Source organism: Ambystoma mexicanum, chromosome 1p, assembly GCF_040938575.1.
Source record: "Ambystoma mexicanum isolate Mex_15411 chromosome 1p, UKY_AmexF1_1, whole genome shotgun sequence".
In the NCBI taxonomy this organism is placed as follows: domain Eukaryota; kingdom Metazoa; phylum Chordata; class Amphibia; order Caudata; family Ambystomatidae; genus Ambystoma; species Ambystoma mexicanum.
In genome coordinates this window covers 1,200,698,501-1,200,716,910 of record NC_090921.1, presented here as the reverse complement: position 1 = coordinate 1,200,716,910, position 18,410 = coordinate 1,200,698,501, and the positions used below count along the sequence as shown (strand labels likewise).

The window sequence follows — 18,410 nt, the reverse complement described above, 5'->3', positions numbered from 1 at the left end:
ATTAAATATATAGGATGCTCCTTTCAGCAATATCTTGAATACAGGGGATGGTTCTCATTTTGGGCCTAAGTGCTTAGAGACAAGATTTAGGTGGGTGAACTAACCATTATTTTTATGGCAGGTGATTTTTCAGTGCGTGATAATAATGCACGTATCTATGCAGTCTCTTCAATTGCAGTGAGTGGAAAGCAATGAGAAGATCATACCTATAGTGTTTCAGATTCTTGAGTCAACGGAAAATTGTTTATTTTCTGAAAAGCATATTCTGTTTCTAAAGACAGGAATTGCCATGATGCATCCAAGAATGGTTTCATTGACATTATTCCTTTGCCAGAAATACTGCTTACCTTTTACCCCAATGTGTATGTGCTGCGCAGAACCATCCTTCCCACACTCCAGGTGGTAGACCCCAGAATGTTTTGCCTTAAAAATCAGCTTCATTGAATAGGAATTTCTGATCAAACAGATGGAGAGGTTTCCAAAGCAGTTCGCCAAATCTGGGCAGTAGGTCGGCCTCTTTATGTTGCAGATACTTGACAGGGAATGGTCTCTCAAAATAATCGGGGGATCGAGGGTGGCGTTCCTGTTGAACACGTGCTCACAGAGTTCAGTACCTGAGAAGGAAGAATAGAAAGAACAAACTAAGCAAATGGGATGGCTGGAGTTGTATTCCTGAGTACTGGAGATACTGGGAAATCAAGCACATCTGTACTCCAGACTGTTCCTCCTCCCTCTTCCTCCAAACTCAAGCATAGGCCGTTGCTTGAACACAGACCGGGATGTGTTTTTGCCCAAAGTCAATAAATTACAAATCACCAGTAGCACAGTACACGTGCGCGACCACAGACAAATCCTCCCTCATGTGCCCACCAGCTACCTGTAGCTCATTCCTTCCCTCCACACTGCTCGAGTCTAGTAGTATGGCGGATAGAGAATATACCAGTAACACAATGAAATCATGACTGACAGGACTAATAGAACATTACACAAATATGTTAACAGTCCTAAGTAAAGAGCTTGCTTACAAATTCAGACGAGGATCTCAGAAAACGTGAGCCAGCCATGTCTCTTACTCCAGCTGGAAGGATCAATTAGAGCATGGCTGGGGTCTAGCCAGAGGAAGTGGCAATGTGTTTGTTAGCTTTAATGATCAAAGACTCCTCAAACAATGGAATACGCTGGCACAGTTCATAATGACTTGTTCTGTACTACAAGGCAAACAGTTATCTGGAGTTGACAGAAGGTCGGATCGAAACAATGGCCCTCATTACAACACCGGCGGTAACCAATGGTGCTATTAGCACCATGGTTGCTGCCGGTATTGTAACGAGTCCGCCACGGTGCAATGGGGAATTACCACCCCATTCCAAGGTTGGCGGGGCGGTAATTCCCCATGCACCATTGGCCCTTCCCCATTCCCATTTTTGCACCATTGGGGTCAATGGGAATGGGGAAGGCAGTAATTACGGTACCGTAATTACCTTCAAGGTCCCTTTGCGGGTCCCTACTTTAACGGCTGGTCCAGACCAGCCGTTAAGGTCGGGAGCCGCAAAGGGACCTCGTAATTAGGCACTAAAGGGTTAACGGTGCTGCAGCCTTTTGCGGCGCCGTTAACCCCTTAGCGCCAGGGTCGTAATGAGGCCCAATATCTTAACTTATTTGGTGAAATCTACTTGCTTTATTTTGGCTATCAATTGTACCTGTGGATACTTTGGTGTAGGGAAAGGCAGGATCAGGGGGATGTGAAGCGTATTCTGTATAACAAAAGTCCCAACTCCTCAGGTTTGGAATGAGAAAAATTACAGTGGCCCAAATACACATATCACAATTTGTGGGGTTTTACAAGCTGTTTAAGTATTACCTGTGAATACATTTTGGGGGTAGTTTGAGGGGGAATTGTATACTATGAACATATTTGGCAAAACTAAAGCGTTCAAAGCTACTAGCAGAAGAGTGTTCTAAGCCATTAAAGAGGGCCACATTGGAGAAAAAAAACGAACTTCCAGTGGCCATTCATATCCGACTTTCAGACCTTGACCTGTTACCCTTTTCCAGTATGTGCCTGACTCCTATAGAGGAAGTTCCAATTTTGCTCATGGCATTAACAGGATCAGGCTAGAGCTTCAGATCCATCACTAAATCCTTGGCTGATATTGCGCTCTACTTCTCGGGAGGATAGCTCAGGGGCAACGTGCTCGCCTTGGAAGCAAGACGACACGGAGCAACACCGGTTCGATCCACGGGTCCGCGCTTAGAAAACTCTGGGTATTAAGCGCGTTACAAATAACCTATCATATCATATCATAAAGCTCTTTTATAGTATAGAATTCAAAACAATACGATACCATACCATAGCAGTGCTTGAGGAAGAAAATGACAGCTACCTTCAAGAACCAAGAAGGGAAGCGAGTAGCAAGTACATTTGCATATTCCATTCAGATATGAAAACAATCAAATATTAATTTCAATGATTTGAAATTTAAAAGGCCCAGGGAGCACTTACCACAGGTTAGATGCAAGATGGTGAAAAGGAGCACCAGGATCCTTGTCTTCTTCAGGCCTATACCTAACAGTGAAAATGAGAAAGGTTGGCATACAGCATATAGTTCATGTTTCCCTAAATGACACAGTACTATTATTATCTTAGGTTAATTATTGAAATCATTTATGTTTTTATGCCGACAAAATTCATACTTTTGGCTCCGAATTGCAGGTTTTTAACATAGGCCCACATTTTCCCTCCAAACCTCTGGATTGTTTAGCTAACTGTAAATAATGTAGACATTTCTGAAAGATTTCAATTTCTTGATTCTGTTCACTTATAAGGAGAAATACAACAAAATGATGGCTATGGTTGGAATTCAAAGAAGGTAGCTGAAATATCACATCCTGCCCAGTGTCCACCGGAGAGAAGGACTGACAAGACCCTGATGCGCACCCTCACCCAAACAGACAGTTATTCATCCTTAATGTTATCCAGCGCAAGGAGAAGAATTAAGGACCAAGAGCAGGGTGGGGGGAAAGGCCCTTGAAAAATAACCCCTAACAATGATCATCAACGACTCTACCAGAGAGTCCTTTTAAATCAGACCCAGAATGTTAGGTCGGACAAGCCATGAACTACTCCCAAACACCCATGGAGAGTTAGAGACCACCAGAATACAAAGGAAAAGGGTATTAGGTACTATGGGCCTCATCACGAGTTGGGCGGTAATGCCGGCGCTATTAGAACCGGCGTTAATAGCCCTACCGCCAAACCCCCGGCGCTAACAGCGTTGGATCACGGGTTTGGCGGAACGGGTATTGCCCATTCCCCACTGAGCCCATTTGGCAATTGCCCATTGGGCTCAATGGGGAATTTTCGCACCCTTACCGCCGGCGGATTTCCCGCCGGCGATAAGAGCGTGAAATTTCCACCCAGCTCTCAGCTGCCAAACCTGTGATGTGGCGGACCCTTAAATGCGGCGGTAATAGCGCTACCGCCGCATTTAAGGGTTACCGCCAAACTCGTGATGAGGCCCTATGTCTCCAAAGATACATCAATTGTAAAAAAAAAAAAACACAGAGCAGATTCAGTAACGTCTTTCAGGGTAAAAGGTATGATATGGGTAATTGTAGATTTTTTATTTTATGCCAAATCCCCTTCACCTGTGAGACCCCCAGAGCGTGTTGCTGGACTTCTGGATTGTTTGGTCAGTCTCCAGTGTGAGTGGGAATCTTTTTCCCCATCACCCATTCTTTTACTCATGTGTGGAAACTTTTTGTAACTTCTTTTTATACTTTCCACTGGAGTCATGCTTTATTCCAAGTCTCTAAGGCATCAGTGATCCACTTTTGCAGCACACAGCACCCTTTGTGCAGTGTTGCTGGGAGCCCCTTGCACTCCCTTTTAATTGTATTTTATTTTCCTTGTCACAGCGTGTGCTCCCAAGGATAGTAAGATGTTTGTTATCTTACTTACCTTTTCTGTTGTGAGATCAGCACACACCACCTTTTGAGGGGTGCATAGGGGTTACAGTGTACCCCCCTTTTCACTGCTCCTGAAACATTTCTGTTACAGTGACAAGCTTGCCTAAATTGCTGGTGCTAGTGGATGTTTTTTCTACCATATTTTGTGAAACTTACATTGCAGGCTGTTTCCAGCTGCGGTAAGGGACACATGGGACTCCATTTCTCAAGAATGGTTCCTGTCTTCTTAACTTGCAAGTGTTCAGATGCTTGTCCTTTCATGGTCCTTCTTCTACCTTTCAGGGTAGGGGAGGCCTTTGTTTGACTTTTGTCTTTGACGGGAGACCTTGGGCAAACCCGCCCAGGCTCCAGGGTGTCTACGAGGACAGGAATCAAGGGAGGATCCCAAAACCTCTCGTTCCGAAACTTCTCTGTCTTTTGTCTTGTAACATCCCTGCCTGGAACCAGTTCCAACCGAAGTTCTTACTTACCTTTTTTTTTTTTTTAATAACTTTTATTTATTAAGTGGCAACATAAAAAGAGTACAAGAGAGTGCAGTCATAGAGGAGGCACACAAGAGTTCACTAGTCCAACCTAGTCATACAGGTTATAGTTAGGCAGGTATTCAGTGGGAACACATGGTCATATTTCAACATGCATCATAGCTGTACATAATTACATTGGGCATTCAAGTATTGGGGTGAGGTTAGACAGGTAAGTCTTAAATGTGGTCCACATATCCTTGTGGCAAGACCTGGGGGGGGCAACATGGTGATATATACTTCTTCAGAGTTCTGGGCCCAGGTTAGTGCCGCCAACCAAGCCTTGTCATTGGGTGGGGAGGCGTCTTTCCATTTCAATAGTATACATCTCTTGGCTAACAGACAGCCTATATTCACAAAGGATCTGAGTCTCTTGTTTGGAACATTCTCCCATTCCCCAAACAGAGTTCCCAGTGGAGAGTGAGCCAAGGGCATGCCCACCATTTTGGATAGTGTGTCTAGGACAGAATTCCAGAACATCTGCAGTCAACTGCAGGCCCAGAACATGTTCATATGTTCCCCTTGGGTAGAGCAGCACCTGGGGCAACAGTATTTGGTGGTGTGGTACATTCTGCTGAGTTTCATGGGGGTATAGTACCGTTTGTTCAGTAGCTTGTATTGCATTCATCAAAATCTGACGTTCATAGCCACAATTTTGGTATGAGCACACATTCGCTTCCATTGTACATCAGAGAGTTCTATCCCCACATCTTTGGCCAGCTATTCCTCCCCTTAGAGGATGGGGATGGTTGTTTATTTAGCAGGATTTTGTATAGTGTAGAGAGTAGCCGCCGACTGCCACTGGAGTTTGCAATGTGTACTAATGCTTCAGTCTCAAGGGGTTTGGCTGGAAATCCAGCCATTGTGCCATCACTGCCACCCAAAGTCTAAAATATTGTATACATTCCACCCCTGTACCTGTATGCTACCGTCGCCAGAGTAATGGAGAGATAAAGTTCCCATCTGGGAACAAGTCAGCCATTACCTGATACCCCAAGCGCTCCCAGCGTGTCTCCACTTCAGTATCCCAGGTCAGTCCAAGCCCAGGGAATCTTCACAATGGAAGCCATTTATAGTATGGGAATGCAGTGCCATATGCCACCCAGATAGTGCGCCAAGCTAGTATTGAATATGCCATGTATTTGCGGTCAATAATCAGTGTTTTTTAGATCAGCTCTGCCCACCGCCAGTTGTTCGAGTTTGACATGTGGGGACTTTGGGGTCCACCATACCAGTGGGTGGCAAATTGGGCCTGTGCTGCCACCCATATAGTTCGAGATGTGGGGCCTCGAATCCCCTCGTCATAGGGAGGAGTAATATCCGTCCATCTCTTCCAGACCACCGCAGAGTGCCATAGTAACTGTGCAAATTGCCCATGCAATCTAGTGAAGAAGGGTTTGTCGGACCACACGGCACATTAATGAACATATATAGTAGTTTAGGTACTAGTATAATTTTAATCAGGGACAGACTTCCTGCCATCGTAAGAGGCAATGCTCTCCATCTGTTCAGTATATACTCGTCCCATAACCCTTGGCCTCTAGATAGTTGTTTTTCAATAGAGTGGGCTTTGCACCTGAAACTGCCACCCCCAGATATCTAATCCCATTTGGAGACCATGGGAGGGGCAATTCAACCTGTGCTTTTTCTGTGCCACCAGTAAGCAGAAACACTTTGGATTTAGTATGGTTGATTGTGAATCCTGAGAAGCCACCCACATGGATTATGTCTCGGAGGACTGGGTCTACGTTTACATGAGGGTCTCCAATATACAATAGTACATTGTCAGCATAGAGTGAGACTATCTCCGGTGATACCCTGAGGCAAATCCCCATATGTCCATGGCGGGCACGGACCATGTTCGCCATTGGTTCGATTACAAGGGCAAAGAGGATTGGGAGAGTGGGCAGCCCTGGCATGTTCCCCTCCCCAGTACCAAGGGGTCCGATACACATGAGTTAACCAGCACTCTGGCCGATGGGCGAGTATGAAGTAGTTTGATAGCTCAGCATCCCAGGGCCCATCCCCATCTTCTCAAGGACCACCTATAGATATTCCCAAGAGACCATGTCAAAGGCATTTTGGGCATCAATAGTTAACGCAACAGCTGTTGCTTTATGGTCAATTCTGGCCATCACATCAAATAAGCGCCTGATATTGAGGGATGTGGACCTACCTGGAGCAAAGCCCACCTGAGCTGCGTGGATCATGTTTGTCATCAGTGGAAGCAGCCTATATGCTAGTACCTTTGAAAATATTTTGGTGTCTATGTTCATATGTGAAAGGGGCCTGTAGGAGCTGCAATCATTAGGTGGTTTGTCCGGCTTCAACAGGATGGCTATGGTGGCCCCCCATAGAGATGCGGGTAAGATGGACTTACTCAACACCTCCTCCCAAACATCCAGAAGCCGGATGGCAAGTAAGGGATCATGTTCTTGGCAGAATTCCGATGTGAGCCCGTCAGGGCCCAGAGCCTTACCCTTGGGCAGATTGGTGACCACTGTTAGAATTTCTTCCAGGGATATGGGGGGCCTCTAGATTTTCCCTGATTTGGAATTAAGACACGACAATGAGATCCCCTCAAGGAGAGAGTGTATGGACTGGGGGGCTCACAGAAGGTTGGGGGCATATGAGGCTCCGTAAAAGTCCCAGAAGACCCCAATTATCTCACAGTCTGCCCAGTGAGGGTCCCTGTTTCCATCTAGGATGCAGTCCACCTGGGTGCATCCAGCTTTGGCTCTAGCCAGCCGAGCCAGTGTCCTCCCGGGTCTTTCCCCTTACCCATATTTTTTGGCTGCTTGTGGTCGGAGAAGTACAGGACCCCTCTGGCGGCATGCTTTTCAAAGCACTCCAATTCAGAGCGAATTTGGGCAAGAGCCTGTGGATCCGATCGGAGGGTGTACTCACCCTCCAAGGGCTTAGGTTTCACTGCATTGTAGATCACCCCTAATAGCCTGAAGTACCCCAGCCTTCCTGAAGATCGAAATACACCTTGAAGGCTTCCCTTCTAGACCCGCATGTGGTCACACAAGCTGTAATGCATGTAAAGAAGGTTTCAATATCAGAGTTGATCTTGGCCTTGAATACTATGTCTTGAATCGCTTCCGACTTAAAGCACCAGGAGCTGCCCACCATTGCTCTATTTTCAGTGTCAGTAGCACCGGGGAGTGGTCGGAAAGTGTGCGAGGCAAATTAACAATATCCACCACTTTGCCCATTATTGACCTAGAGACCAAAAACATGTCAATGCGCAAAGATATATCAAGCACTGAGGAATAGAAAGTATACTCTCGCACTCGTGGATGTAAGAGGCACCAAGCGTCTCTGAGTTCCAAGTTTCTAAGTTTTCCATTTGCGAAACAAGCTGTCATGCTGCCTGGTACTGGGGCCTGGGGGTCATCCCCATTCTGTCCATGGCTTGGTCTAGGATTAGGTTCAGATCACCCCCCTCCAGAGGATCTGAATCCCAAGATAACCAGAGATAATTTCCATCACCTCGTCGTAGAGCTCGGGGGATTCAATATTTGGGCCATATGTTTTCACCTATATTGACTCCGCCCCTGTAAGGACACCATGTACGATAACATAACGTCCTCCTGTATCTATGTAGAGTTTCTTCAATGTGAATTTCACGTATTTGTGGATTAGTGTCATGACCCCTTTGGATCGAGTTGAATATGAGGTGAAGTATCTATTGCACCCCCAGGTAGGAGCGATCCCATGGCATACCCCTTCCATAGCATGTTTTTCTTGCAGGAAGAGGACATTCACTCTGTGTCTGTTTGCATAAGCCATAATTTGGTGAAGTTCCCCTAATATTCCAGCTCATCACCTTCAATACCATATTGGTTGATGTTTAACAATCGCGTGCCTCCCATAATCCACCCTGTACACAATCCACCTGAGTATCACCCGGTCAACTACATCCCTGCACTCTGCCGCCAATTTATTTTCACGTTTTACAATCCCCCTCATCCAACCTGCACAACTGGTGCACAAACGGATGACCAGCCTTGGTGCTGGCCGAACTCCCAGCCCCCCACCCACCACTTTCACTGCCAACCCCAACCAGCAGTGTGAACCCATTCTCCCCCTCCCGCCCTCCCGATCTTTTCCCTCCCAATTAGGTCCAGGAGACCAACTGCGGGTCAACATTAAGTAAGCAGTTGCTATGGGGCTAACTGTTGCCGCTTCAGACCGCACCACACACTGTCATCTGATCGGTTAACAATGTTGGTAGATGGCGACAGCCATTCATTATAACAGTACAAATTGCACAAATTGCACATAGAACATACAGAGGAAACTGGTCTGCAACAGATCCTCTCAGTTCGGGTTCTGCCCAGGTTCTTCAGGCTCCAAATGGTGAAGGATCGGTATCTGTGCTTCAATGAACTTGACCGCTTCGTTGGGGACCGTGAAGAAATATAACTTGCCCCAGAATTGGAATTTCAATGAGCAGGGAACATTGCATATTGTATTCCACTAGCATGTAGCCTTTTCTTGACCCCTATCAATTGCCTGCTCTCCTGTTGTACTGAGAGTGATAAGTGTGGAAAAATACAGATGGTTTGGGAGCCCAGCCACAGTTCCTTCTTGTCCCTGGCGAGGCGAAGCAGATGGTCTCTGTCTCTGTAACTGAGGATCTTTGCGATGATTGGTCAGGGGAAGTCGCCTGGCTTTGGCCTGGGATTTAGGGCTCGATGTGCAGGATCGACGCGCCAACATGGGGGGACAGCACTGGGTCTCCCAGTGGGTCTTTAAGAAGGGTCTCCACCACTTGTTCCATGCCGCCCGAGAGTGCATCCTCGGGAACCCTCACTATTCGGATGTTGTTATGACTTGAACGTGACTCCAGGTCATCGCACTTGCCTTTGACTATTTTCATTTCATTTGTGAGGGTCATAACCAATATCTAGAGTCCCTGCACAGAGTCTCTGTTTCCCCGATACTTGTTTCCGCCTCTGTCATGTGACGCCTCTTCTTTTGCCAGTTGTGATCGTATGGAGGCCACGTTGGCGGTGTTGTCATCCAAATTTTCATGTACTTTCGCAAAGCCCTTGGCCATGGCCTCCAACATATGAGTGAGGTCTGTGGTGGATGCCACTGCAGGTGGAGCGAGTTCCAGCTTGGATCTGGAGAAATGGCCCAGGTCCTCACGGGCAGTTATTCTGGTGAATTTGTCCATGGCACCTGATTTCTTCCCGCCGCCGGCCACTCTAGTCATGGTGGGCAGATGTGGCTGTTGTGTACTGGATAGGTGCACGGTCGACCAAGCAGTGGGGTGCCACAGACAGCTCCTGGTTCACATCCACTCCAGCTAGAAGTATATGTTCTGAGTCAGCCCCCCCACCTCACATTCTTGGCGCTGAGTGGGGAGCACCAGGACGTCACTCCAAGTGGTCAGTTCACGGCCTGCACCCCTTTATCCCCAGAGCGCGTGAGCGCACACACTCCCAACACAGGAGCCCTGGGGTTGTGCAATCAGGATTCCAGGGATTATTAACTTGAAAGGTTACAGAATAGAGGGTGTGGTTAATATCACCATTGGTAGGCATGCATAGACTGATGAGATGCTAGGGGTGATTTGTTCTTACCCTCTCTCCCCTTCTGATTTCTTTCCTTTGCTCTGTTTTCCCATGTAGAGCGACATCCGCAGGTCCAGATGAAGGTAGCCTTCACTGCCCGCCGAAACGTCTTATTGGACACGTAATTGCTATACGGCCCATTTCTCAAATCAGCAGGAATATAACCACCGACGTTGACCTAGGATTGGTCTCTTGATAAACTCCCACCAGTTGACCCTCCAAGTCATCAGGAGGACCTGACCTCTGGCATCAGTTTGGAACCACACATGCCCTGGGCTCCAAACCCGAGGACCTGACAATCGGTCCTTTGACCGAGGCCACCAATACATCAGACTCTGGTGGGGGTTGCATTTGGTTGCTTTGCCCTATTACACAAAATCAGGATGTGTTGGGATTCTGCTTTTTGTTGTTTTATTTTCCTTATCTTGTTTTTTCAACTCATCATATAGACTGTGGATTTAATCACACATTGTGTGGATGGTTTTTTGTTTGAAAATGTTTATTTCTTGTCAAATACCAGAATGTATGTTCCATAGTATTTGATGTAATTCATTGTGCATTTTAATGATCATGGTTTCGATTTTTGAAAGTACCACTTTTTTGTAAATGCTCCTTTGGGAGATCATGTTTATTTGTTAAACAATAACTGTATAATTAAAAATAGCCATTAAGCTATCACAGCAGTTTTCTCTATATATTTTCTTTTGCTCCAAGGTAGTAACACTTGATGCTCCGGGGTAGCCTGAGATATCAAATTAATTAGATATCCAGAGCATTTGGGTTTAACATTTACTGTTTTATAGGCGTACTAGTTTTCAGCCTTTGTTTGTAGAGCACCACACGAAAAAACAGTGTGTGTAAAAAGAGTAATATTTTTGATGGGATATGGTCAGTTCCTTGTTTGTATAACGTTAATATCACCTTGTCAGTACATGCCTCATGACACCTCCAGAAACATACTAAGTCCTGCACTTTGTATCAGTCCAACTGCAAGCTCCTCTCCAGTTTAAGGAGTGTTGCATTAACTTGTCTCATTGTCTTGGGGTGCATGAGGGGTAGACTCCTCAGTGATGGTGGTCTTATTCCTCCAAACCCATAAAGCGAGGCACCTCCCAGCAATCAGCATGCTAGGCGTGGAGCGTGCCATCATGCACCAGCCAGAGATAAGGCCAACAAGTGGGCCACAGCAACCCAGAGCACGGGGGTGGTATGGGGCACCCACCCAGAGCATCCTGTGGATGCCAGCAGTGCGCAGAGTGTTGATAGCAATGTGGAGACAATCCTGGCACACGTGCGCATGCACGCACACTCTCCTGTGGAATTCCGGTGCCGACGCGGCTGCCAACGCTGAACGGTGCAGGATATTTTTAAACCGAGCAGTTGCCCAGCAGCTCAAATGTATTTTGCGCTGCACTGTCTGGGGCACTGCAGCCACCCGGTCCAATCACAGGATGCAGCTTGTGAGTCGGCCGAGGACAGCCTCACTGCGGCGCCACAACAGCCCCTAACGCTCTATGCAGCACTCCGGCCACAAGACTCAGAGCAGGATCGGAGAGGAACAGCACCTCCCTCAGCTCCCAAACTTGCACCAGTTGCCACGCTCCTCACAGGAGCTCAATTTGAGAGTTTTCAGCTCTCCATGTCATATAGAGGCACCGCAGTTACAGGATTAAGAGGTCCGGAATGCAGAGCTGAAAAGCTAAGCGGCCATCTTGTCGGCTGCTCAACCACGCCAAGTTCTAACTAACCTTTGAATGTGTTCCACTATTCTAAAAAGTATAATTACATTCTTTGTTTTATAGCAGCATTTCTGGACAACTCAATCATATTTTTAGAGTGATGATGAGGAGGAAGACCTAGCACAAGGTGACAGTCCACTTTCCTCTAATGCCCCCATTACTATCTCCTCAGTCCTCTTGCTCCTAAAATATCTTTTGAGCTCAAAGCATGCAAGCCCCTAATGAAAAGTAACCAGAGACTAAGAGAAATGGAAAAACAATATGGCGCCACTCTGGAGAAGTTGTCTTTTGACTCTGCTTTGTTTTCAGGGTCTGCTTTGTCTGAAGCCTCCAGGATTTTAGAGCTGGTAAGTTTGTATGATCAGAAGAGTGATATTGTTGTGTGTCTGAGAAACGTTTATCTCGCTTGTAAAAAGCAAGGCATTTGTGAGAGTGACAGATTATCATGGGTTCTCTTGGACATGAGTGAATCTGAGAGGAAAAGTTATCTTGTGGTGAGACAAGCTGTTAAACGTAGCTGTCAGAAGACCCCTTCCCATTATCCACACCCCTTAAGGGACAATAAAAAACGGGATGGTGAAAGTTGGGTCACCTGAGTGAATAAATGTCTTCACTACTTAGATGGTTGGGAGCAAGGCCAGAAGGTGAGTACGTTTTCTGGCAAGAGGAATAGCCTCATGCTGGAAAGCATTTTTGATGCCAGTTCCTCAGACCAGAGACAGCATCTGGCTGACTTAAGGTAACTAACTAACATCAAGGAGTAAGCAGCTGCTGCTGACTTGTGGGAGGCTAGAAGGGACCCTCACAAGGATTCTTGGACTCCTCATAAGGAGGAGGGGAGGGTGTTTAGAAATGAGGGGGCTAGTTTACCTAACTGTCCATCTCCTTAGGCCCCCAAACATTTTAAGGTTAACCCTGGGACTCAAATAGGAACTAAAATCTCCTGCTAAAGATCCCTGTGAAACCTGTCACCCAGCAGTGTGACAGGAGAGTTGCCAGATGCCCTGTCAGTCCACAGGCAGACATGCCTGAGGTTGTGCCTTTAGCCAATAACCCTAAACCCGCAGAATTGTCTTGGACTCAGTTGAGCCCCCTTATCACCAAGAGAGGGTTCTTAATCAAGAAGTAAGAGAGGCCCCTTTAGGGGACCTCTCCTCAGAGAGAAAGGATACACTCTGCTACTCTGGAGGGCACCCAGACCTTGAGCCCAAGACTTCTATTACGGTCTAAGCCACTAACCCCAAAAAGCTCCAGGTCAGTCCTGTGACCCCACCTTCAGCATCTTCTAAGGTGACTGGGCCCACTGAAAATCCACTCATAGTGGAGGAGGTCCAGAAATCTGTACAGAAATTGGATATTCCTGTCAGTTTAATTGAGCCACATAGTCACAGACTTATGCTCCCACTAAAGAAGCTGGGGAGGTTACCTCAGGCATCCATCCTCAGAGAGAAAGAGTAAAGTCTGCTTCCCTGTAGGGCATATGGATTGCAAACCCATGTCTTCTATTAGGGTCTAATCCCCTAAGCCTGAAAACCTTAAGGTCACTCCATCACCTCCAGCTGAATATGAGGTCACTGGGCCCCCTGAAAAGTCACTTACAGTGGAGGAGGTGCAGATAACTGCACAGAAATTGAACATTCCGGTCAGTTCTCCTCAGTCACTTAGTCAGAGGACCAGTGCTCACACCGAGGAAGCCAGAGAGGCCACCATTAGGGTCCTCTCTATAGAGAACAAGAAAACAAATTCTAACTCTATAGGGAACAAGTACTTAAAACTCTTTGCTTCCCTTAGGAATCCCAATCCTAGGCCCACAAAGATAGAGGCCATTCCCATGTCCCCATCTACAGCTGAAGCTTAGGTGACCGGACTCCCTGAAAATTCACTCACAATGGAGGAAGTCCAACCAACTAAACAGAAATTGTCTATTCCTGTTAGTAACCAGGCTGCAGAGCCTGCCGGCCCAGTATTATTAGACAAAAACTTTAGACCACTAAAAGGTGTCTCTTATATACCTGAGCCCCTTGTTGAAAGATTAAGGACCTCATTGAATCTCCAGAAGAACCACTTATCCAAGTGGAGGTGACTTACCAAACTGAACTCCCTGAAAATCCACATACACTAGTGGAGGAGGTCCAGAAATCTGAACAGGACTAAACATTCCTGTCCAGAAAACTGAACAGAAACTAACAATTTCTGCCAGTACACAGACTGAAAGGTGTGACCCTGTGTATAAACCATCACCTTAAAACATTTGGTATAGTCTCTCACACAGTTGGAACATCTTGTAAAAGAACTAGGGATCCCATTAAACCACCACAGTATGCACTTACACATGTGGAGGTGGTTCACCATAGTGACAAGAAGTTAGGGTTTCCTGTCCATAAGCCAAAACTCTGTGAAGGAGTGAGGCCAAACTCTCCTTTATTGGTTCTGAGCGCCAAAAGAAAAACCTCTAGACCTGAAAAACTGTCCAAACTTCAGAGAAAAAGGAAGGTTAAGATTAGCTCTTCCACTAATCCTCCTGTAAAAAAATCTGTGACCCAACCTGTTCACATAGGAGAAAGGTGTAGGATTCCTGTGAAGCCTAGGGTCTCCAGTTCTGGAGACCACTTTAAAACATTACGCTCAGTCATAATAGAACCAACTAAAAGTCATATTGTAAAGGGAGAAATCTCTAAACAAGGCAAACAAAAATCTAAGAAATAATGGGAGCCTGAACTAAGCCTCCCCATTAGATTTTCTGAAATGAGACCTGAGACCCAGGTTGCTCCTGCTGGGGAGGTGGAAAGGAATCATATGAAGTCTAGGGTATCCAGTTATGGACCCCCTAGATTATTAGGGTCTTTTCCAGAGGGGCCTGTCAAAAAGCCTAGGTTCAGGAGAAGAAATACCTCGGGAGGTTCTGTCAGATTAGAACCCCTTATATAAAAAGGAAAACAATTTCCCAGAAACTATTGTATGTCCTATAGCTTGTTGAGGCTTAGGGTAAAACATACCAGTATAAATCACAGTACACATAAAAAAGAGGCTGATGGACTCTACAGTAGGTTAGACAGACTGAACAAAAGAGATCCATCCAGGAGTGGAGTAGATCCTGCTGTCCCTTAGTCTGTAGAGGTTGTGGGAGGCTGAGTATTAAGATTATGTAGATTTTTCATTTTTAAGACGCATCCCCTTCACCTGTGAGACCCACACCACTTTTTACTGGACTTCTGGATTTTTTGGTCAGTCTCTTAAGTGAGTGGGAATCTTTTTCTCCATCATCCATTCTTTTACTCATTTTGTGGGAACTTTTTGTAACTTCATTTTTATACTTTCCACTGGTGCCATGCTTTATTCCAAGCGTGTGAGGCATCAGTGATCCACTTTTGCAGCACACACCACCCTTTCTGCAGTGTTCCTAGGAGCCCTTTGGGCATCCCTTCCTTTTTTATTGTATTTTATTTTCCTTGTGAGAACATGTGTTACAAAGAATAGTAGCATACAGGTTATCTTACTTAGCATTTATTTTGTGAGATCAGCACACACCACCTTTTGTGGGGTGCTGAGGGGTTATAGTGTATCCCCTTTCTCACTGCTCTTGTAACATTTCTGTTAAATTGACAAGCTTACCTAAATCGCTGGTGGCAGTGGATGTTTTTTCTACCGTATTTTGTTAAACTTACCTTGCAGGCTTTTTCCACAGCTGTGAAAAGGGACACATGGGGCACCATTTTTCCAAAATGGTTCCTGTCTTCTCTTCTTGTCACTTTCTGGTTTTGTGTCCTTTTCTGGTCCTTCTTCTACAATTCAGGGTGCGGGAGGCCTTTGTTTGACTTTCGTCTCTGGCAGGAGACTGTGGGAAGTCCTTCCCAGGCTCCAGGGTGTCTGTGAGGACAGACAGCAAGGGAGGATACTGAAACTTTGCTGTCCTTTGTCTTGTGGCATGCTTGCTTGGAACCAGTTCCAACTGGGAGGCTGACTGTCATGGAAGGAAAGCCACCCCTCAGAGAATAGGTCTGTGCATGTGACCTGAAAGCCTGGGTTCCGGTATAAAAGGGCTGAATCCTGGACCTGAAGACAAGCTGACTTCTGGAACTGAAGTTTTAATAAGGAAGAAGAGGGGAGACATCTGCAGCCACTTCCAGCGGACCAAAGAAGCCTGCTGTGTAACCGCTGCTGCATGACCCTTCCTTCCAAGCATCATGCAAGCTTCTAAAATGATGACTATTTCTTAGGGCTAGTGGGACCAATCAGCCTCAAGACCTGCATCAAAATGAGCCATACTCCAATGTGCTGCACCCTTCCTGGGGTGCAGAACCCAAATACCCAGGATACCTTAACCACTTTGTAGTGCAATGCTGATAAGGATTTCAATCAGGCACACACCCAGGTCTCGCCAAGCATGTAGTGTGCAATGAAACCCTTATTTATTTTGTGCCTATAAGTTCAATATTCTGAATGATATACCACTCATATCACACCCGTCTCAAAATACCCCCAGGTGACACTGAACCAGGAATCAGGCTAGTTTGTAACGGTAAATATTTATTTTATTTATTTAATATTCAAATCACACATAAGTTTAATATCTATATATATATATATGGTACAGCAATCACCTAACGGTGACAATACAATTCAGAAAATAAGCAAAACAATTGAATTCACTTACAATGATGCAGAATAGAAAACTCAGGAAAAAGAACAGTTTTGGTTTGTGAACAGATAGCGTTTAGGTTGATAGTTCCACCTGCACAGTTTTGTTTAACTACAAATGAGCAATCCTACACAAGTGTAAGTAATCAGCAGGTATTCAGGAATGAGAGACAATGGCCTCATTACAACCTGTCAGGTTTGGACCGCGGTGATTCCGTGACAGCGGTAACAAAGTTTCCGTGTCCGCAAGGTTGGGGAAAGACCGTCCGATTACGTGCTGTCGGTCGCGTGCACTACACGGATGCGGAAACGTTGTTACCGCCATCACATAAAAAGCCACGGAAATGGACATAGTGCTGCCACAAGTAGCGCAAAAACCGTGTCCGCCTCCGTCGCCACGGACACGGAACTGGAAATACCATGATCGCCAAAACAGGAAACAGAGAGGCGGCCATCATATAAAGCACAATCCATTGCCATCCAGAGTCAGCACAAGCAGAATCCACACTGTGAGAGGCAAAAGGGACCACCAGCATGTCTGCCAGGATTCCAGCTCAGAGGCAGCGCAAACAGCGCTTTAGTGAGGCGGAGCTAACTGTTCTGGTGGAGCATGCAGAGATGCTGTTCAGTGCCGATCAACGGCGTGCCACACAGCAGCGGAGGAAGGAAGTGTGGGCGGAAGCAGCACGCAAGTGCACTGCTGTGGGCGTGACTGTGAGGAGCGTAAAGGACTGCCACAAGCGGTGGGACAACCTCAGGCTGAGGGTTCAGAACCTGATCTCCACACACCGCCAACGCAGCAGTGGGACAGGTGGAGGACCCCCTTCGCATGGGAGGAGCATTGCAGCAGTGTCCTCCACCTTGAGGGCATCCATGGGATTGGGGAGGCTGAGGCAGGAGTGAGCCCACCTGCAGATGCTGGTAAGTGGTGAAACATGAAAGCCACATGAGAATATGTTGATGGCATGACTGGGCTAAAGGACCCATTAACAACCCCCCCCCAACAGTGCATGACTGGGCCAAAAGACCCATTAACAACCCCCCCCAAGCAGTGCATGACTGGGCCAAAGGACCCATTAACAACCCCCCCCCCCAAGCAGTGCATGACTGGGCCAAAGGACCCATTAACAACCCCCCCAAGCAGTGCATGACTGGGCCAAAGGACCCATTAACAACCCCCCCCCCCAAGCAGTGCATGACTGGGCCAAAGGACCCATTAACCACCCCCCCCCAAGCAGTGCATGACTGGGCCAAAGGACCCATTAACAACCCCCCCAAGCATGCATGACTGGGCCAAAGGACCCATTAACAACCCCCCCACCCACCCAAGCAGTGCGTGACTGGGCTAAAGGACCCATTAACAACCCCCCGCCCCCAAGCAGTGCATGACTGGGCCAAAGGACCCATTTAAACCCCCCCCCAAGCAGTGCATGACTGGGCCAAAGGACCCATTAACAACCCCCCCCCCCCAAGCAGTGCATGACTGGGCCAAAGGACCCATCATGATCCGTATGGCAACCAATATCACAACAATGCATACCCCCAAAAATCAGATGCATGTAACTAACACTATTGAATGATCAACCTGTATGATGCATGTGATGCACCCATCAGCCACCACCACAACACTAATTGCATGTCCTCTGTGTTCCCACAGCCGTGTCAAGTGACAGTGATACTGCACAACAGGCCAGGCAATCTGCACCGGCATGTGTCCGAGCCACCGCTCCTGCACAAGAGGATGCTGCCAGCAGTTCGGCATCTCTGCCCCCAGTACCAATTGCAACTAATGTGCCGGCCACCACCACCAACATCCACAGCGTCTCAACGCTGCCTGAGTTAACACAGATGCCACGGGAACCCATCGTGCCCACCCAAACCAACACAGAAGGCAGCTGCACTGCAGAGGAGGCGGCCTGTAGTGACAACACAGCCCAGGCAGAGCACTCTGATAC

General features: G+C 46.9%; 1 protein-coding gene across 2 annotated transcripts in view; it reads right to left on the bottom strand.

Moving 5' to 3' along the window:
• The window catches only part of LOC138451688 (uncharacterized), a 314,713-nt gene that overhangs the window by 148,747 nt on the left and 147,556 nt on the right, over positions 1-18,410 (bottom strand). For both annotated transcript variants that reach the window (XM_069604923.1, XM_069604922.1), the window contains exons 3-4: positions 2,504-2,566; positions 348-614 (exon numbers count right to left, since the gene is read on the bottom strand). In XM_069604923.1, the coding sequence (XP_069461024.1) occupies positions 348-614; positions 2,504-2,566 (330 nt within the window). The remainder of the gene's footprint in view (positions 1-347; positions 615-2,503; positions 2,567-18,410) is intronic.